This window comes from Boleophthalmus pectinirostris, unplaced genomic scaffold (assembly GCF_026225935.1).
Source record: "Boleophthalmus pectinirostris isolate CB_2022bp ecotype Guang Dong unplaced genomic scaffold, ASM2622593v1 HiC_scaffold_6, whole genome shotgun sequence".
In the NCBI taxonomy this organism is placed as follows: domain Eukaryota; kingdom Metazoa; phylum Chordata; class Actinopteri; order Gobiiformes; family Gobiidae; genus Boleophthalmus; species Boleophthalmus pectinirostris.
In genome coordinates, this window is record NW_026571447.1 from 30,037,824 (window position 1) to 30,059,109 (window position 21,286).

The 21,286-nt window shown below is 36.3% G+C and overlaps 1 protein-coding gene across 2 annotated transcripts; it reads right to left on the reverse strand.

The window, feature by feature from the left end:
* Positions 1-177: 177 nt before the first annotated feature.
* On the reverse strand, positions 178-14,959 carry si:dkey-17m8.1 (C-Jun-amino-terminal kinase-interacting protein 4). Of its 2 annotated transcripts, none has more exons than XM_055164019.1 (28): positions 14,834-14,959; positions 13,968-14,235; positions 13,073-13,267; positions 12,597-12,717; positions 11,988-12,058; positions 11,846-11,910; positions 11,696-11,768; positions 11,281-11,459; positions 10,535-10,815; positions 9,432-9,489; positions 8,936-9,088; positions 8,615-8,657; positions 8,411-8,535; positions 7,951-8,004; positions 7,692-7,814; positions 7,484-7,613; positions 7,315-7,401; positions 5,874-5,921; positions 5,583-5,724; positions 4,576-4,618; positions 4,417-4,497; positions 4,266-4,333; positions 4,036-4,184; positions 3,551-3,722; positions 2,882-2,995; positions 2,702-2,800; positions 1,081-1,170; positions 178-994 (listed from the first exon to the last, which is right to left on the reverse strand). In XM_055164019.1, exons 2-28 carry the CDS (start codon positions 14,067-14,069, stop codon positions 876-878), a joined length of 2,985 nt encoding a protein of 994 aa, XP_055019994.1. In that variant the 5' UTR covers positions 14,070-14,235; positions 14,834-14,959; the 3' UTR covers positions 178-875. The 2 variants fall into 2 exon arrangements, with proteins under 2 accessions (XP_055019994.1, XP_055019993.1); XM_055164018.1 differs by having other exon boundaries at positions 11,281-11,462.
* Between the last annotated feature and the right edge of the window lie 6,327 nt (positions 14,960-21,286).

Sequence of the window (21,286 nt, forward strand, 5' to 3'; positions counted from 1 at the left end):
GTTAGTATTTAAGCTGTTCTGGGCATTATCCGTAGCTGCAGTTCTCATGCAAAATATTGTAATATACAGAATTTATATTGGCCACATACATTACAACATCCTTAGTCCTGAGTGAGATGACTGTGCCCTTCCCCACCTCCTTTTGTGCTCCTTCACAAAAATAACCTCTGACATATGTAGAGATATACATTTTTATTAGCCTGTATCTGTTTTTCATTGTTGCATTTGATATATTGTAGTCACTTACAAAAATAAAAGGCTAAAGATATTCACTGACAACATTGTTTTTTTTAAAGTTGGGCTTAGAGCCAATATTAATTTAAGACCTTCTTTGCAAGAAGAATAGGACCAGTACAGAGATACATTATAAAGAATTCCTCTTTTTTTTTTACTAGAAACCAAAATCAGACATACATTAAATCAATAGCAGTTGACAACATAAATCACATACTGAGAATACTGCATGCTGGAAAAGAGCTAATAAACAAAAGTTGCACCTGCAGAAAAAAATACCTGAATAATATTTCTGATTGTCTAAATGATCCATGCCCATTCGTTTCACATTCACTGCAACATATACTCTAAAAATCATACTTGGTTTCACAAAATTCCATGATTGAAACCCTAAATAATACACTGGGTTAAAAGGACAAAATAAAATCAATTTAAATAGTGAATACTGACCAGCTCCTTGTTAATTATTCCAAAAAACACCAGATTTTCCAAAGCAAGTGCATCTTATGAGGTAAACAAATAAAATAATATTATTTTTATAAACTGTCTCATGACATGTTTTTATTGTTTAATGACGTCGTCTGGCTCAATGAAGCACCAACTCAGAAGTTCTTGCAGGTTTTGATTTTGTACGTCAGAGGTTAAAGGGCAGGGTTAGGCACTGAGGCAGAGGAAATTTGCCAGATGAACATGTGACTGCGTTCAGCCCGCAGGGGTGAGCTTTGGATCACTTCATCTGATTCCTCATTTGCATCGTCACCTAAATAAAAACAAAAAAAATCAGTAAGCTGAGACAAACAATATGACCTTACAGCTATTGTGTCTTGTATTTAGTTCGTGACTGACCGATTCTGAAGTTGATGTATCCTTCGCCTCCGCTGATAATCAGCTGAGATGGAGTAACAGTGCTGTTGTCAGGAGAGATCATCAAACAAGCTGTGGATATCAAATGAGAGCATATAAGACAAAAAGCAGGAGAGGTAGGAGTAGGGATATCGTATTGTCACAAGTCTCATAATATCGTGGGCTGTCACAATATATCGACTCACAAGTTTCTTTGCTTAAATTCATGGTTTTATAGTAGCAACAGCTTATAAACATAGGAAACTACATATCCCATTATGATGGATTATGATGGAAATAATTCACACCAAAATCTTGTCAGGGTATTTTAAAAGCAAAAAAGTGTCCTGTCTTTAATTATTAGCCTCATCAAAATATTGGAATAAATATGGTACCGTGAGATGCATATTGTGATAATATCGTACTGTGAGATTTGGATATTGTTGCATCCATAGAATATGACAATAAATGTACCAAATGACCGGTCAAGGCATTTTATAATGTCAGTCTTGTAATTATGTATAATATTGTAAAATTGTGAGCCTCCCAACCGTATTGTGAGCTTTCCCATGATATCGCAATAAATATCGTACCGTGAGGTTCATACTGTGACAATATCGTATAGTGAGACTTGAATATCGTTACACCACTATGTAGGAGAATGTCAGAAGGTTTAAAAAATACTGTAGGCATGATTCAAAGCCTTCTCATGGGACTGATGACGAATGCACATTGTTGACATTTAAACACCACCAAATAATAGTGTTACTGTAATCGAAGATATGAATAATTCTATGACTAATGGAAAGAAAAGTGTCAAAGTCTCCAGCCAGTAGGCGTTGAGTTTCAGGTTCATTGAGACAGACCATAACTAATTAAGTCATTTAAGAAATTTCACACTATTTTTAATGGTCAGAAGTACTTGAAATGGCATCAGTATCTCAGTTGGTAAAGCGTTTGTCCACTGATCAGAAGGTTGACGGTTGAATCCTGCTCTCAACATAAACATCATTGGTTGAACGGTCAAATTCACTGACCCACAGACGATGCAATTCCAGCTCCCACACATAAATGAGACACTTAACCCACCTTGCCCCTGGTGTCTGCGTACACTGGTGTATGAGTGAGTGTGTGTGAATGAGTGAGTGGTTCCTTGATGTAAAGCGCTTTGAGCCTTGAAGGTAGAAAAGCGCTGTATAAAAATGTGATCATCTATATCAGGGGTGTCAAACTGAAATTCACAGAGGGCCAAAATTACAAACTGGGACTAAGTTGTGGGCCAAACTAAATATTTATTGAAAAATTTCAACAGCATCTGCATGTCATCTCTTAAGTCTTAAACAATTAATCCAAAACAAGCATAATATAAAATAATAACAAAATTTTAAATAAATAATGTCTCTATAGCCTGTCTGTAGCTCTAATCCAGATTTGATATGATCTCGCTGGCCAAATATAATTATATCGTGGGCCAAATTTGGTCCCTGGGCCTGAGTTTGACATGTCTAATCCTTAAAGCAAGATGCTGAAACCCATAAAGAGAAAACCAGTAGGATAAGGCTTTAAATTAAAACATTATGTACAATTAATTCTAAAGATAGAAACAAATAAAATAGATGCTTACATGGAGCAGGGATGATAAACCTGACGGCTTGCCTGTGTCCATGGGAACAGAGCTGAGTCGAGGCAGTGGAGCAGTACGGAATAGAAACCGCTTCTGATGCTGGAAACGTTATTATAAAAAACAAACTTTTAGTTATTTATAATCATGTAATAGTCATGTATCTAATGACAGCAAACCTACTTATAGACAGGGGTATGGAGATTATAGCGCCACCTCCTGTTCCAATCCAGAGACGACCGCAGATGATGGACAGAGATGAGATTTGAAGAGGTGACAGTGTGAGGAAGGCTTGACCTGAGCAGAAAAACATTGTTTATTTTTTACATTTTTACATTTTGTACAATAGCAAGAACCTACATATATTGATTTATATAGTTAAATAAATGAGATTAACAATATTATTAAGGCTCACGCTTTATCCTGCATTAGGTACCTCGTTTTTGTTCTTTTGTTTTGAATTTTTGGCAGTACTTGAACTTTTGGGATGGCAGGAAGGCAAGGTAGAATAATTAACATATCAATAACTCATTATAGTTACTAAGTGATACTAAGTGTTTCATTTTGCTATTTATTTATTGCATGTTTTGCTCTGTTCACAGTATGGTTTGTTAAGAAATTAGTTGAGAAATCTTGCTAGGATTATCTTTCTTTAGGGTGATTGTGTCAACGGTATAAAACTGTTCTTAATATTAACATTTATTGGATAATTATGTAGCATTTACCACTTAATATGCTAATTACACTCTGGCAAAACTTGGACTTTGCAATAAATCACTCCTAAAAATCGGTTTCTGTGACATGTCACCTAAAAGTAAAAAAGCTATGTATAGAAAACAACATTAAAGGCACCTAGAGTTTTAAGGACCAGGGCAGAAAAGTCCACTTCCTGTAATGGTCGCCCAGTGGTCCAGTCGTAGAGTCGGAGGATTGGGTCGAGTCTGCAGGCGGTCCACACTCCGCTGCCCCCCGCACACAGGAACCGCACCTGCTGCTCACTGCGCTCTGACACGGTAAAAACATGCTGGAAGTGCAAAAAAAGTACAACAATTAAGGGGAAATTGTTACCATAAAAGTCTCTACAAAAACTAGTAACTAAAAACTAGATACACATTTGAGTATTGATATTACAGAAATCACGTGAGTATGACAATGCTGGGCCTTTCCTGAATAACTTTCAAATTAACTTGCTAATATTTGGCATTTTAAATTATTATTGTGGTATTGAAAATTGGTCAAAAAGTACAAAGTCTTTTCCTTGGTACTGAAATGGAGTTTAAAATATTATTATAGCGGCCACAACACTACAAAAAAATTTATCTTTATCAATGTTTTACCTCAGTTTTCCTGTTTTCAATGTCCACCACATGAACTTTGTTCCAGTATCCCACCCATATGCGCCCAGCTTTTGCAAGACAGCATCGAATGGGCTGCAGTGGAGTGGATCCAAGAGACATTACTGCATTAGGTGAGAGGTCCCAGCCACCTTCAAAACATCACAACAACGTTAAAATATTAGGGTATAGAAAGTGGTATGAAACTGTCATGGGAAAACAGAAAGTACTACCTGGTGTGGGTGAAAAAAAAACTAAAGTGCCATCAGCTAAACCTGCAATGACTTGATTCTGTGTAAACCTACAGGAATAGATCAATATAATAAAAGTGTCAAAAGCATTCAAGTTACAAAAGCAGCAGATATATAATGAAAATGTAATTACGTGAGTGAATGTACAGCCTCTGAAAATGAGATGGACTGTAGACAGCGCCTCCTGTTGGACGAGGCTGAGTGCACCAGAACACTGTAACAGAAAAAGACAGATACTTATTTGAGGAATGTGTCAGAAGCGTTTACTAAAAGCTTTATCAGTTGATTTTACCTTCCTTCCTGAGTTCCAATCCACACAGTTCCTGGATTGTTACCTGTCGAAAAACAATGGGAACAATGGAGCGATGTAAAAACACAATTTTTTCCTCAGAATATGTTCATGAATCAAACATTTTAACAAGTCTCCAACCTTTTTTTCCATGTGAACTACTTCAAATCAATAAAAACAACAGGTGATAGCTCTGTATGCTTTGAGGATACTTGTGTTACCAGTAAATCCAGTAACAGTTAATAGCGAGGACATTTCAATATTACTTCCCTCTTAATCCTTTGCTAATAGTGACAAATCGTTTCTGTTCAACATGTTCATAATCATAAACTACACAAAGAAAAAGTCCATAATTAATACAATCATATAACTGATGCCAAGACAGTAATCAAACTGGCATTGGCACAACAAAATCACTTATTGCTCTTGTATCTGTAATAAAAAAATAAATATAACTGTTGATTGTTTGCCACTGATTGTCATCAACATTCACTGGGGGTGTGAAGTGAACTGATAGCCTGACTCTGTTGTAAGTCCTCAAGTTAGACTTAATCTGAGCTTTATTTTAACACAATCTGACCAGAAAAACACGACGTGGTTGAAAGTACAACATGTGAGCTGATTTGAGCTGCTAAACAAGTATTTCAAAAGGTAAAATTACAGCCACAAGCGAGCATTTTCAGTTAATCACTCTCTCCTTTTTGTTGAAAATCAAACACCTAAACAGGGTCATGAAAGCTCGTATTCATCACAGGCTCCTGAAAATTAGTTCTTTCAATCCTTTTTGTATTTTTCAGACTATTTCAAAAAATGGTTTAGTTTGTTTGTGTGTATTGTAACCAACCCCAGCGTGAGATCACTGCAAAGTATTAAACTATCCAAAGAAATATGCAACATTAGACCATGAGTGACAGACAATTATTAATAAAAAAAATGAACAAAATCTATAGGAAACATAACGGAAACGGTGTATACAGTAGATTTAGCAGGAGGACTATGTTAGCACTGACCTATAGGGGGCACAGCACAGATGCAGAGGGCAGGAGATGTGGGAGGGAGTGTGAACTGGTCCAGGACTGTGTTGGGCCGGGCCGGGTCTATCACTGTGATCTCACTGTTAGAGGCCGGTCCAGATATGACCCACACGGAGCACTGATGGCACAGACAGGACCAGAGACGATGTTTTTAAAGATGAAGGACACAAAATAATAAATGACTACCCCTGGCTGAGTTAGTATTTATGTTTATGTTATTAGAGGCTTAGTACAGGTGATGTTTACTGGACATAATTACAAACTTACAGAGGCTTCTCCTGAGACTTCAGGTGGGACTGCCACTGCACAGTTTAGCTACAAAAAGAACATGTAGAAAACAGATCTTATTCAGAATGGCTACAGAAACAAACATAGGCCTAAATAGCAGAATGAACCAATAATTAGCCACAGAAGTAATTTATTCTCCCCTCTACAGCTCATATCTTATTATAGTCCAGTAAAATGGCAAAAAAAAAACCTCCACACTATTGCAAAGAAAATGTACAGACATATACTGAGCCCCAAACATTATATGTTCCAGCTTTCATATATTGAATGATAAGTCAGTATAGTAATTATCATGACAGGCCTATACCAGACCCTGCCGTCTCTTACAATCCTGAAATCTTGAAAGCAGCAGTCATCTCCAATTTAAGTGTTTATCAAATGCAGACCAAATTTCCATTCAAAAATATGAACAGTACAATATCTCTTTGTCTTTCATTATAGCTGCCTAATTCATGCAGTTGCAGAAAAGAAAGGAACAAAGTGCTCCCTTATTTTTATTTATCTTGCAAATCCCATTGACTCCCCATCAACTTTAGTTACAAATATTATTTCAAATGACCTAGTCTTAGTGATTCTTTATCTTAATTTGCAGTTTGCATATCTGTCGTTTGGTGTGTATTAAAGGTCCTATATTACATACAATTGATTCTTGTGTGCTTTAAGCCATGTTCTAACGCTGTTAAATTCTTTAAAAAATACCTGGAGCTGTGTTTTGTTATATTCACATATGTCTGAATAATCCTTTTATTATTAGTCTGTCTACATCTCTAAAGCTCAAAATGCTCTGTTCTACTGTTCTTCTGATGTCATTTAGTGATAGTTTTCAAGTTAACAGCTACCTCTTACCTTTTGTTCAGAAACCTTTTCCACTGTGTAATTAATAAAGTATTCTGTCTTATCTTCTTATCTGTCCTATCTTACTAATGTGCCTGATCAGTAAAATATAATTCTAGTAACTGTGGCCAAATCAACAACCAATGTGTCTTAATTCCCTGATAGTTTCTTTGTCTTTGTCTCATAAAAATTACTTAAACATGCACTATGTAAATTTTTGGTTGGGGGTCTGTAACCTGCTTGTTTCTATGGATGTGTAGTTGCTCTGTCTGGAATGTTCCACAGTATGACATTAAGCAGCTGTACCTTATAGTTATTAAATTACAGGTGGTTTTAGAACTCAAAAACACCTAAAAAAAACCCAGGCATTCTGACTGTGAGCAGGGTCGCCTCTCCACAGATCTGATCTGTAACTTGGTATGTTTGGTCTCCACGAATATAAAAAGGTCTAATGCGATACTGTGAAACATTCCCGGCAAAGCAATAACATCTCAAAGGAAAAGTATTTGGTGGTCCATACATCAAAAAAGTTACACAATGCACCTTTAAAGTCCAGCTAATCAGGATGCAAAATATTCCAACGCACCTTTGCAGTTGAATCCCGCTGATCAAGAAGTCTGAGCTTTACTAAAACAGGGATATCTTTGGGCTCAGGGACAGGCTCCTGTGATTCCTAAAGTTTTGAACATGTAAAAATTGATGAGTAAAAGATTGATATTTGTGCCGAAGACAAATCCAGTGTGCGAGTGGAGCACCTGAGTGTTGGCCAGAGGAACACTCCAGCCGTGAATCTGACGTTTTCCCAGTTTTCCCCAAATGTGAGAACGGATTTCTCTGTAATACTCTCTCCGCCTGACTCGAGGTGATAAAGCTTGAGATGTTGACCTAGACAGAAGGACACTTGGGTCACACAGATACATTTGCAAGTGCAAAAAATACAAACTTACAACAACAATGGCTTACTCTGCCTTGACTGGACTAGCAGCCTGGCGTGGTACAGAAGGGTAGGGGGGGTTTGCTTTAGGATACGCTGAAGATGGAGGTGGAATCAGGGGTTCCTTAGAGAGGCCAAGTAGGCGATTGAATCTAAAAAAGAAAATAAAATTACTTTCATCATTATTTTTAAATCACATGAAAATGTTTTTTTTTTAATAATAATACATTATAATAATTTTTACAATAATAATAATACAAAGGTGTCTAATTCAGAAAATAAACATACTTTTTCCAAACACTTGAGCTTTTATCACCTGTTAACCTCTCCTCTCTTGAAGCTCTAAAAAAAGAAAAAGCAGGTTTTATTCACATCACCAAAATCACAATTGAAATTACAAAAGAATATTTAAGGATACACACAAAATATTGCAGACAATTTATATACCAGTGATTTTGATCTGATATGAAATAATACTGTTGCAAATACAACAATATCAATGATACTGATACCAATGACTTTCGTATTAAAATAGATTTTACCTTGGTGTCTACAGACATTATCTTTGTCATTATCATTTGCAGATAAAATATAATGTAAAAACAAAAAAACAAAAAACCCAAAAATGTTAGTAGGTTAAAAAACACTTATTTTAACCAATATTTTTTGCATGAGAATCTAGACTTTTCGATACCTCACTCACTAGTGATACATTGATATTTTGGCATCCGCCCATCACTTATTTCACCTGACAGCTTGACTTCTCATGGTGTCCTGCAGTTCAACCAGTCGCTGCTTGTACTGATTCTTCTCCATGACAACTCGAGCCATTTCAGAACGAGAGAAGTGACGCACAGATGCCGGCACAGAGGCCTGGAGAGAAAAAACAGGTTTAGTGAGTGAGGAATTATCGGTAGTCATGGGTACTATATGCAGTGTACCAGTGTCTTACATCTGAATCTGAGGACTGAAAAGCTTCCAGGTCCACTTTGAGTCTGTAAAGAGTTCATAGTTTAGAATTGGTCAGAATTCTGTGGTAGATTATGTTTTTTATGCATTAAAAAATGCACATAACTTTGATATCTCTATGATATCTCTGTAATTACTAGGCCTATACAAACAAATCAACTGGCACACAAATAATGCCACTGACAGAATGTACTCTCTGTCAGTGACATCATTATTATTATTATTATTATTATTACCAACAGCCGAAAAGGCTTTATGTCACAAGACCAATAACAAATTTGTAGATGAAAAAATAAAAAATTACCTTTTGATCTCTTCTTCTTTTTCTTTGAGTCGATTGTCTAAACGTGCCACTGTTTCTTGAAGAGAGCTGAGTTCCAGTTGAAGAGTCGAACGGTCATCAGTCAACTCCACCACTCGAGATATTAAAGATTTACGGGCTGCATCTACAAGCTCACTGCAAACATAAATGTATTATTAGACATTATAAATAGTGAAACAAATGGTAACATTGGATAATAACTGCACCTTCATTTGTATTATAAAACATGTACAAAGATTTACTTCTTAATGAACAAATAGTTTATTAATAAGGTTTCAGGCTTAGCGAGTGCTTAATAAATATCCTAACCCTAATCTCCTAACCCTAACCCCTTAAGCAAGTAGTTTATTATGAATTCTCTTTTCATGCATCATTAAGGTTGTGACAGTGTCGTATTTAGTAAGTATAGTGTAGTAATTGTAACCAAACATGTTAATAGAATGAGGCCCACAGTATTTTTTGCTTAAAGACAACTCACTGGGTGACTTTCAGTTCCTCATATTTTGAAAGAATCTCTTCAAACTGGTCTGCACCACCTGTATACAAAGGAGCAGTATTAAACCATAGAGTATGACACATTTTAAACAACTGAAGTGATGGTGATAAAGGGAAGTTCATTTTGATGCTGCAGCCTGGCACTTGCTTGTTATAAATAATTTCTCACAAACAGGAAGCTCTCAAATTATTCATACTACCACCAATTTACTGTGTGTAGTGGACTATGTAGCAAAATGAAATGGGTTCAACCTTTAAATTTGAGCAGTGTTCAGTATATTTGGGGTGGGAAAGTCGATGAATGATATATCAGACATTGAGTGAATATGAACTGCTAAATTATGTGCATTAGAGTTTCGCAACATACTTAGAAGATAGAAATCTAAACTACTACTACTAAGGTTAGCAGGCTTTAAACATAATAAGACCAAATATTTAGTTGATAGCAGAACTGTCTAAAAACAAGTAGAACAAAAATTTACAATACAAAAGATAATTGTAGTATTGTTATAAACATATAGAAGTAACTAATATTTAATCTGAACTAGTGTTTTGTGATTAGTAGGCAATAAGTGACATTTATACTAAAAATTGATTAGATAAAATGCTTCAAACATGAACTGCTTGTGCTACTATAGTTAAGTATAAACCTGTGGGAGTCACTGGGTACAATTACATGGTCAGTAAAAATCTAGACTAGAATAATCAGATAACCTAATAATCAAATCTTTGGTGTGTGTTTACACGCACTAAAGAAATTTAATAATAAAAAACGCCTGGTGACATGTGTAATTTAATCAACAATTAATTTACAAATAACTCTCTGAACTTTTTTCCCACCTTTTTTCTAATTTTCCTTGTCAAAACTCCCATCAGATATAACTGGCTGTGGTTACGACTGCACTTTTTAAATTCTAAGACTATTAAAATGGCTTGTAAAAAGCAGAATCATCCAGTGTTTTTCATGTAATTTAAGCAATCTAAAATGTCCACAAATCAAATAATCAGATGTTTAGTGTGTGTGTATACATATCCAACATAAAATGCATTTATCTTATTGCATTCTTATTGTTTTTGTTTGGTCACCTCTGACACTCGCTCCTTGGTCCACACTCTCCAGATAGTCGCGGCTCAGCTCAGACAGCTCAGAGAAGACAGAGTCAGTGTTTCGCAGCTCAAACTCCAGCTCTTCGTCCTCAGACTCCTCCTCCTCCTCCTCGTCTTCCTCCTTTGTCTCTCTGCTTGATTCCTGCTGCTCTTTGGGATCACTCTCTTCTTCATTCTCTTGCTCTTTCCTGATCTCATCTTCCATACTGGTTTCAAATGTATCGCCTGGTTGTTCTTCAAGACTGACGGGGATGCTGATCCTGATGATGATGGGGAAAGCAAAACAGAAAAATGTTATGGTAAACTTGTACCAATCTTCTACACTGCAAAATAGCCTATCTTGTAGGATGAAACTAAAATTACTTGTCACTTTTAATCATTTATCTATTTATTTATTTATTTATTTGGTGGAATAGGTTTTATTTAATTAATTTAGCAGAAAATCTAGGTATGGATTTTTGGTCTGTTTATCTATTCTTATATATATATATATATATATTTTCAATTATAATATTATTGTCAACATATATTTATTTATTTTTTTATTTCTGAGTTTCCCTTCTAACATATTACTCAGCTGGTACATAACTTTTGTTTAAAATGAATAAAATGTAAAAGTCCTCCAATAACTAAATATTTCAGTTCAAAACAACACTTAACTTGAAATATTCCTTTCTGCAGTGTAATTATCCACATTTAAATATAACTTTATTAGATTACGTTACCTGGACCGCCCGCCTCCCTGTAAATGTGCCAGCTCAGGGGTGGAGGTGATGATGTCATTGATGAACTGGTCTTGGTTTGCGTCAGGTTTCACTGTGGACTTTGCAGGGCTCTGTTCCTCTTTGGGCTTTACCTGCTCCAACATCGGAGGACCGGAGTTTGAATGGGGCCGTCGAACAAGCTGCTGAAAGACATACAGAGATCAAGTAAATATCACCTTGAAAAATCAAACAATATAAATGTAGTAGTAGTGTAGTAATTCCATTGATTATTTTTGGTTAAATCAACAATTATGTGAACCCTGTGAGGTAAATGCTGTTGTTATTTGGGCTAAACTAAAACAAACTGAATTGAAAAAACATGCTTGACTAAAATATTTAAATATACTCTTTATTTATTAAGTTATTAAATAGTTACCTTATCATTGTGATTAGACTCTGAGAGGGGATTGAAGAATGTTTTCTCAGGATTCTTTGGGTGTACATGATTCCTAAAAAGAGGGAACATTTTTAAATATAGATAATAATGTAGTACTGTGTAATTGAAAATATCAATAACATTAAAAACCTTAAAGGAGACTCTCTTTCTGATTCTTTCCTCCTGTCCAGCATTTCTCGGTATGTGCAAGTCAGCTGAAGATAGAAAGAACATTAACTTGCCAAATTCACAACATCTTTCGGCTAAAGAATGTTTTTTAATGGTGTCTGACCTTGGTGTGTGAGTGCCGTAGTGTGCTTAATTCTCTACTGAGATGTGTCTTTTGTTCTTCCAAAGCTACCACTGCGAGAAACAAATGTAACTTCATGATAACATTTGTCACGTCAATATAAATGCATCATTGTTAGAGCAGCAATCACAGATAATTACTGTAAAGCAACCTTTGGACCTTCTTCGAGGTAGTTTAGATTTTAGTCATGGTTTTATGTTTTTAGATACAGTTTTAATTTGCTAGCACCATAATGTCAAACCATGTGATTTTTTCGAGGTGAAAATGCTACTGTGGAATGTTATAAAGAAAAGAACAACATGTACATGGAGACAAAAAGGAGGAGGCGTTCTTCAAGGCCAATAAGAGCCTGGTTTGGTTTGTGGAGATGCAAGCCTGCTCAGAGTAAGGATGATTCTATGTTCTAATCTATCAGTGCAATAAAAATATGTTAAATAAAAAAAAAAAAAAAACATGCTTTTATTTCAGTCTCTTTTTTGGAGTAAAAAGTTACATGGTGCAGTTTTAAAGTTTCAGAGTCACTGGTCCTGATCCATCCAATCAAAATAACCAATTCAGGCTGTACTTTAGTTCCAGTATTAAGTTACTCACACTGATCAGCTTGCTCTCGCGCCTTGCTCTCCAACTGCTTCTCTCTCCTCTCGCGCTCCTTCTCTCTCATCCTCATGGCTCTGCGCTCTTGTTCCATTTGGTCGTCCAGCTCCAGATATCTCTAAAGAAGAAATCATGTTGTTTTATGTTTGCATATTGTTCATTTAAAGTAGCTGTACTAAATTCTCCATGTACTTCATCAAAATTAGTCATGCTACAGGACAGATATATTGTAAAAGCAGCTCTTGAGGTAAAAATGAGATGAGTGGATGCTGAGACCAATTTACTGTGATGTCAAAACTCCGCTCTGGTCTCTGAAAGTTGTGAAAAGTCCTTATAAACTCATGGTGAATAATTACGACACTTGGAATGCTTAAGGTAAGTGATGAAACACTTTAGACCACTTCAGACGTTATAAAATGAACTACTTCTGTTTTTAACCTTTAAATCACAGGAACTGAATGCCTAATCCTTACCTCTTGGCTCTCTTTGCGTAGTGTTTTCTCAGTTTGATATCTCTCGAGTAGGTCCTCCTTTTCAGCCTTTTCCCGATTGGCCTCTTCCTCTCGGTCTCTGAGCTGTGATTTGCAGTTGGCCAAACCCTCCAGGACCCAAACAAAAATGGGCACGAGGGACTCCACCACACTTTCTCCATGGAGCTCAATCACCGTCTTTACAATAAAAATAAAAAAAAATAAAACAGAAATAGCTTAAAATGTTAGACTAATCTACAGGTTGTCTCATTCTACAGTATGAGAATGACCCCTTCCTAATACAGCATACTTTACGCAATCTTTTTATTTTAATTGCCAAATGGAAAAATATTAATGTTAAAGCTGATATTAGTACAAGGCTAATTTTCAAATTATTTTGCACACAGCCTTTTAATCCATTCCTTTAAGTAGAAATTGCTGAACATCATAGAAAAATGTTATTGAATAAATCCGCCATCTTTGTTGCAAGCAGGTACCAACATAGAAACATTAGCCACAAAGATTGGACAAAGTTAAGTACAGCATTTGTTCGAATACTACTGATGAATCCATCTACTACACTGTAGTGTCAGAATACGTTTAAATGCAAAATTCCAGTAATTTGCATATTAAAATTCTAACCTGGTTTTATCTCCAAGATGCGACTCAATCATTGTTATCTCAATCCAAGTTTTCAGAGTGATAAAGAATTAGCTCTGTTGCCATAGCAATTAACAATTCAAAGCAAAATGTTGTATCGTTTGAAAGGTGAAAAGTCACTTTTAACAGAGGAAGCTGAACCCCACATATACAGAACTGCACTTTCCAGCCTACAGAATATTGTGTTGGCATAACAAATTCACAAATAGCTGCAAATGGCAACAAAGTGATGTTTTACCTGCAGTTCTGCATAGAGCTTCCCAGCCTCCTCACTGACGATGTTGGGGTCCAGTTCCACCTCTCCAGACCCACAAAGGACCCTCTCATTATACTCCATCATCTTAGCTTTGAAGAAATATTATTAGTTTGCTTGTACCAGCTTATCCTGTGCAAAGAGGTGTATTTCCAACTAATAAAGCATGTTTGTAGTTATTTTCTGTTGCCTCCGACTTGCAGCCTTGAGTCTTCTTGCATGTATTATCTCATGCAATGCTTTACAGTCCATCCTGTTAAGAGATAAGAAAGAAAATAAGAAAAAAGCACTTGTATTTTCACTTGTATTATTTATGATACAATAGTCTTTATAAAATGTGTGATATACAGAAATACAATTAAATACATAATTTTTCCACATCTGTCACACTAGTTTGCCTTTGTCCAGCAATAATCTGCTAATTGGTCATGTGGCTTTTATTATCTGAGACTATACAGTTTGTGTTAAAAGTTGAGCCAAGTAGTTAAGCTTTAGGCACAGCAATTGCAGAATTATTTACTTATTATATCAGATATTCTAATGATAAGATGATTTAATGGTAACTAGGAATAGTAAAACAACTTTATTTAATGTAAAAGTTAAAGAACCCTGTGTTATCTTAAGGTGTAGAAAGCAACAAGTGAGCAAATCTGACGCTCTTTAACCGCAGTAACTATAATATTCAACCTGTTAAACCGCAAACACTGTAAAACTGGACACAATCGCTTTGACAGCCTGCATAAATAAGTAAAGCTAGCGTTAAATGACTCCTTGAACGTCTAGATAAAAAACTAACCTTTTAAGCACTGACTTAAATGTCCGTGTGATCCGTTAAACGCCATTAAACTCACCTAAATGATTTCCACTTTTGTTGAGTTGCTGTACCGATGAGATTTCTTTATTTTCGCTTTAAAAAAGAACATTTCATTTCCACATAAACGACTTGCTGGAAGAGGGCTGGCTCCACTCGGCTCTGGTTTTGATGGACACAGAAAAGGACCAATCAAAGGCCTTGGGTGACGCTTCCAGCCAATCGGAGCTAAGTGTGGGCGGGACATTAGCAGTTTGTTTTCGGAAGTAGAAAAAAAACTTTGCTGAAACTTGAACAGGGACACGTGACCGGGAGACAGTCAGGTGATCTGTCAGATACCTGTTGAAATGCCTGACATACCTGCGGATAACACTTGACCATAGAGTGTACTTGATCCAGCTGATTTGTACATTTTTCAGTATAACTCCTATAAGTGCTGACTTTGTTCTACTGACTGTATGTTTTGTTGCAAATAAGTTGAGCTGAGTGACAATCATGCAATGCAACAGGTGCTTGTATTTGTATTTGCATTTATTTATTAAAGGGACAATGCATATTAAAAGACAAGATAATACAAGAGACAAACATGTACTTGTTATTAGGCAGGATTGTAGCCGAAGTTAATTTCCATCCTGGTCTAAGGTGGTTTTCAAAATAAAAAACTGGGACATCCCTGCTTTGCGGTGGCTGGTAATAATAAAATTGCGTAATTAAGGAAAACTGTTCTTCACTCGGCCCATTCATGACTAACATGTGTCAGTATAGTCACATTTTCTTGTGTTTCTGTGTTTTGGACAATTTGTGCCTTTCTTTACTGTTATAAATTGGTCAAAATAGGGACACCTGGGACATTTCTTGTATAAAACTGAGACAAATCAATGATTTTGGATAAATCTGCTGGGACAGTGGACAGAGGGCTCAAAAGTGGGACTGTCCCGGGTAAATAGGGATGTCCGGTCACCCTAATCCTTAGTCCCCTGCTGGACCAAGACCAGCCACATCACCCGCATAATTCATAAAACATAACAAAAGTCTACAGTACCCACTCCCACAGACATCCCTCACTTATACACTATAAAACACATTCATCTACAGGTCAGACATATACTCTCACTACTTACACAACATCTATTTACAGGTCTATATACAAATATGATTGCAGTCCCCGGCTCATGTGCAAAAGGTGCTGTTTAAGTTCAGCTGTGTGGACAGATCTGATTGCTGTGATAGCTGAGATTTAAGTTGATCAGAGAGGAGAGAGTGTAGGCAGCTCACGTAAAGTCACTGAGATGTGGTGGTGTTCCAGGTTTGAGAGGCATGGACAAAGAATACAGCCAGTCTAAAGGCACTTTACCTTGATGGTATTATACAATCACCTCTGGAGCTTGCTCCTGTTGATATGTTTGGATTTTTTTTTAAACAAATTTTTGTAGTGGAACAGGGTCAGTTTGAGTGGGTTTATAAAATGTAAAATGTGTCGGTGGATATTTTATGCATGACATTGTGGGGATGATGATGTCCCTAATATCCTGCCCGTGTGTGCATTCGGCACATATCATATCTTTAATTTGACAGTGTTTACTATTCAATTTCTCACCAGCAGAGGGAGACATACCATGAGCCATGTAGTAGTATTCCACCTCTTGGCCTTCCAACAATTTATGCTCGTTACCCTCATAAAAAAGTACAAACGTGATGATGAATGTGCAGACACTGATCTCTCAATGGCAAAAAGAATCAGTCAACCTCTGGTATATATGCATTTCTTGGTGTATTAAGAGTAAAAGTATTTTTTGGACAGCAATCCATCATCAAGTGAGTGATAAAAGTTATTGCTAATTAACTAAATGACTAGCTAGCGACAATATATTAACAAAATCTCTGTGCACTAGCAAAACAAGGCATTTATTAGGATTAATCACTGAGTTAGGGGAAGATTGAAAGTGAATTTAATCAGGAAAAATGTCAAGACGCAAGGTTTTGTGCTAAAATGCAAGACATTTTATTAGAGTCTTACAATAGTTTCGTTTTTAATCAGTCACGATCTAGTTAGAGGGTGAAATACTTTGATTAATGCCAAGAAACATGTTTGTTTACTTGACTCAATCTTGCATTTATTGATTACTGGTGGGTTGATGGTTAAAAAAGTGTTGACACTCCATAGATCTGGCTTGTAACTTGGCCTGATGGCATCTGTTTGTGTGCTCTGAGATAGATACTTCTAATGCAATACTGCAAAGCAATAACATCTCCATGGAGACTAGTAGGTAGCTTGAAAAGTTACATTGTACCTTTAAATATTGCTCACGTTCAAAATTATATAAATTATAGAAAACAAAACATTTCTAAACCGTAACCTTCTTTGTAACAATCCCACTCTCGTCCACCAGCACTTCTTTCCCTTCTCTTTGTTGACATTCCATTCGTTCTCTGTGTTTTTTCAGGAGATAAAACACCACCACACTTCCCACTGTGACGGAGCTGAGAGCCAGGATCACCAGTCCCAGTGCGAGCAGGTGAGACATCCCATCCATGTTGTGGCTTGTCTGATCCCAAACCCCCACAGCGATGCAACTGAAGCTGATGAGGGTCCCCCAAAATCCAAACGCCAACATGCAAGAGCCGCAGGACAGCTCCACCCCTCCAGTCACCACGGTGATGCCTGCCACCGAGACCACACCCTCAGGTAGAGTCACAGTTTCTGCTTTGGGGTTGTAGGTGACAGTCGAGGAGGGAGGATCAGCCTCCAAATAGGCAGGGTTTAGGATCTCCATTAAAACTTATGAGTTGTTATGGATTTTGGTGTTAAGATGTTAAAAGGCTACAGCACCCTCTAGAAAATAAAAAAATATATATATTTAAACATTTAATGAGAACTATACTCTTGTAGAAAAAAAATATATAAATACAGATATCATGCAAACATATAGCACTAGTGAATTGAATATTTTATTGTCTTTGAATCTAAAAGTGTTGTAATATTACTAAAACATGCACAACAGTTGTTTTCATAATCACTTTATTAAAGCCACAGTATGTAACATTTGGGCAAAAAATCTTTTTTTTTTTTCATTATCAATGTTTTTGCACTGAAAAACAGACAAATCAGTTCTTACACAGAGCGGCTCTTGTTTCCATGGGAATGTTGTTCCTTTGGCTATAATATTCCACAGTATGGCATAAAGCTTATCTATCTCCATGGAGAATATTCCGAAATATGGTCTTAACTTTATATTTCCATGTTGGTTTTTCACCTCTGGAAAGTTACATACTATCACTTTAAGGATTATGGTACTATCATGAACACAATAAATATTAACTTTTTACGTTTTATTTTACTAAAAGCAATATTGTGCCATAATATGACTCATGCTATGGATCTGCGTGTTGTTGTAAAATTGATTCCCAGATGTGTGAATTTCTAGAATGTTTTTACCAACTCTTCAGTCTTCACACACACACATTTTACACACAATTTATGATGCTTATTGTTCTCTCAATAGAACATACGACATGCCCAATAAATACTAAAATAAACCAAAAGCTGACATGTGGTGAAAACACAATCCAATACTCTGTCCAAACTCGCAAAACACAGACTTTGTTTTCTGAAGTTGACAATTTGTTTGAACCAGGCTGCTTATTTCTTTATTAAGTTTTCTTTTTAAAATCACAAACTTTATCTGGGAAGTCACATACTTAACATTTTTGTTTATACACACGCTTTATAGATAAGATCCTTAACTTGGTCAGACTGAAGTATCACAAAATGCTCAAATTGTGTTTAGTTACACCACAAATACTAATTAATCAATACACTAACTGTGAAGAAAAAAAAACCCCCAAAAAACCCCCATAAATAACACATGTAACAGAATTGAAAATAATCACTTACCAATACTGTGGAGTGAGGGGCTCTGTTTGTAAAATTGTTTGAGTCCTACAGTACTAAATATTTGCTGTCCCAGTCCTCTGCTTCTCTGTGTTTGAGTGAAGACTGTGCAGTTTTGGGACAATGGGCGTAGATATGGGAGCCCATGCACTGCTGCCATCAGATACGACATGGTTTAGGCCTTCCAAGATGGAAGCCACAATTGTCAAGATTCTGACCAGGGTTTGTTTGTTCCTCTCCTTCCTTGTGTTAAGAAGGATGCTCTCATCTGTCATTAACAACCATTATGAGCCATTACCAGATATTTATCTAAGAACTACTCCCATCCTGTTTGGCTCCCCTTTTCAATGTAAAACACAAACATTACCAGTTTAGGCCTTGTTTTGGTTAAGATTGTGTTTTTCATTCCTCAGATTCTTTCTTGAGTATTTCTTAAGCATTTTGACACTCAAAATGGCTGCAAGATTAATTGCAAATAAACAGAAACAGCAAATGTAGGATGTTGTGTAGTTAATCTGGACTAAACACATGCAAAAAGACCTTTTAGATATTTCGAAATTGTGCACTGTGATATGAGCTGATTCAGTCACAATAATGCAAAAACAAGAAACCTTTTACAACAGCACAAATTAATTTAATAATATATTTTTAATTGTTGTTACATTGTTGTTACATAATCTCTGCCTTTGACCTGTTGAGTGGAGCAGTGAGATCTCTTTCGGTGCTTAAGCGGAAGTATCAAGCAGGTGTAGTTTACCTTTAGATCCAGCCAAATGAGACGCTGCCAGCAAGTGAATAGATAAACAGTAGTTTAGACGTGTTGACTAAACAAAGATTTAACATTCTACTAGAACGGAGTGCTTTTGTAAAGGATCTAATAGCAGTTTTCTGACACGTTAGAGGATTTGATTTGGGATATTTGTTTAAAATTCTGTTTCTGTACTTTGTAACTTTTCTGGTGGAGAGTCTTGACACCTGCTTTTCTACATGGAGATGTTATTGCTTTGCTTAAAATAGAAACAAGTAGGTGACGTTATATATTTCTTTTATTTAGCAAAACTCCCCAAATTAAAAAAAACAACAAAAAACGATAAGTCATACTTAAAATCATTCTAGGTAAACACAGACTGTCTATGAGGCAAACCAATAACATCTGCATGGAGACATTTCAGAACATTTGTAGAGGTCTGAACAGGGTTAGTTTTATACAGAAAGACCCCATGGAGACAATAGACTTTGTTGTTTTGTAGAGAGAAGATTTTAAATAAATGATGCCTTGCAGTAGGACTGTAACAATGAATCGAATTGTAATTGAGATTTAGTCATCTCTAATTGTCAGTGTTATTCTGGTGTAATTTTAATCAAGAGCTAATCAAGAGACCAATCCTGCCAGTAAAAGCATGTGTTTTGGAGACTTAGAGGAAGAAATATGATTATTATAGTAAAACAGAAAGTTAAACGGAACGTGTTAGAAGTTAGTATTGTTTAGGTTTTGTTCGGGCAAGTAATTTTATAAGACAAAATAAAGTCAAAAGTCTAAAACTGAGATTGTTCAATATGGATAAAAAGAAACACAATTTATTTTTTGGCATATTTTTCAGCTCTATACTTTGCTATGGTTTGCCAATTGCACTAACATAACATTAAAGCCATGTGGTAGCCCAATTTCTCTCCCACAATCCGTAATAACTAACAGTCCAAATTGTCCTAGGATAGCCTCCTAAGATCCAGTTGACTCTTCTGCCTGTCTCTAGTGTCCTGAAAACCTAAGTCTGAGAGGGTATAGGTCAGATGTCAGGGATTGTGTAGGTGGAGGGTAATTCTATTGGATGTGGGAGTCACAGGTGGGTAATTGGATGTTGAAGTGGGTGGGACAGGCTGGGCTGGACTAATCCGATGAACGAGGACGGGAGATGTTTATGGAGGTATAGAAGAAAAACACATGATGAAAACATAATCCTCAAACATGTGTAAGATACACAACTGTACTTTCACATGTACTTCATCCAATAATACCTATAATGCTCTTGTTTTTCAAGGCATTTGGCAAACACGCCATATTGACATATTTTACTCTAGTACATTTTGTAGTGATTCAAATCAACAATTAACAATTCAAAAACAAATAACTATATCTTTTAAATTACGAAAGTTCTACAAATGGCACCTGAAACTGAAAGAGGAAACCGATTGAGTAGAGTTGGTAAGGACAGTGCACTGTAACTTTTCTGGTGTAGGGGCTGTCTTTGCTTGGAATGCTAGAACTTATCTCCAGGCCAAGTTACAGGTCAGATCTGTGGATCAGCAGGCCCACTCACAGTCAGAATACAAGACAGTGTTTTGTTGACATCTGTAATTGAACAAATGTGAGATAAATATGTTTAATGACACTCTGTAGACCACTTAATGCAAATTAATACATCTCCATGGAGCAGGTGAAGGCCGTCCTCTCAAAGTTACATAGTGGACCTTTAAGTAGCATCATGTTGTTGTATGTAAACCAATTGTATTCAGACTAATAATGAGCTTAATACAAGGTTGAGAGAGGGGATAGGTGGGTACGTTTGTAGGTCGCTTTGGGTGGGTCGACAAGCCTGAGCA

Excerpts from the sequence above, each read along its gene's own strand:
- si:dkey-17m8.1 (XM_055164018.1), bottom strand. The coding sequence starts at position 14,069 with ATGATGGAGTATAATGAGAGGGTCCTTTGTGGGTCTGGAGAGGTGGAA. Across the intron at positions 7,614-7,691 it reads GCTAGTCCAGTCAAGGCAGA|GTCAACATCTCAAGCTTTAT; the intron begins GTAAGCCATTGT and ends CCTTCTGTCTAG. Across the intron at positions 5,725-5,873 it reads AAGTCTCAGGAGAAGCCTCT|TGCTCCGTGTGGGTCATATC; the intron begins GTAAGTTTGTAA and ends CTGTGCCATCAG.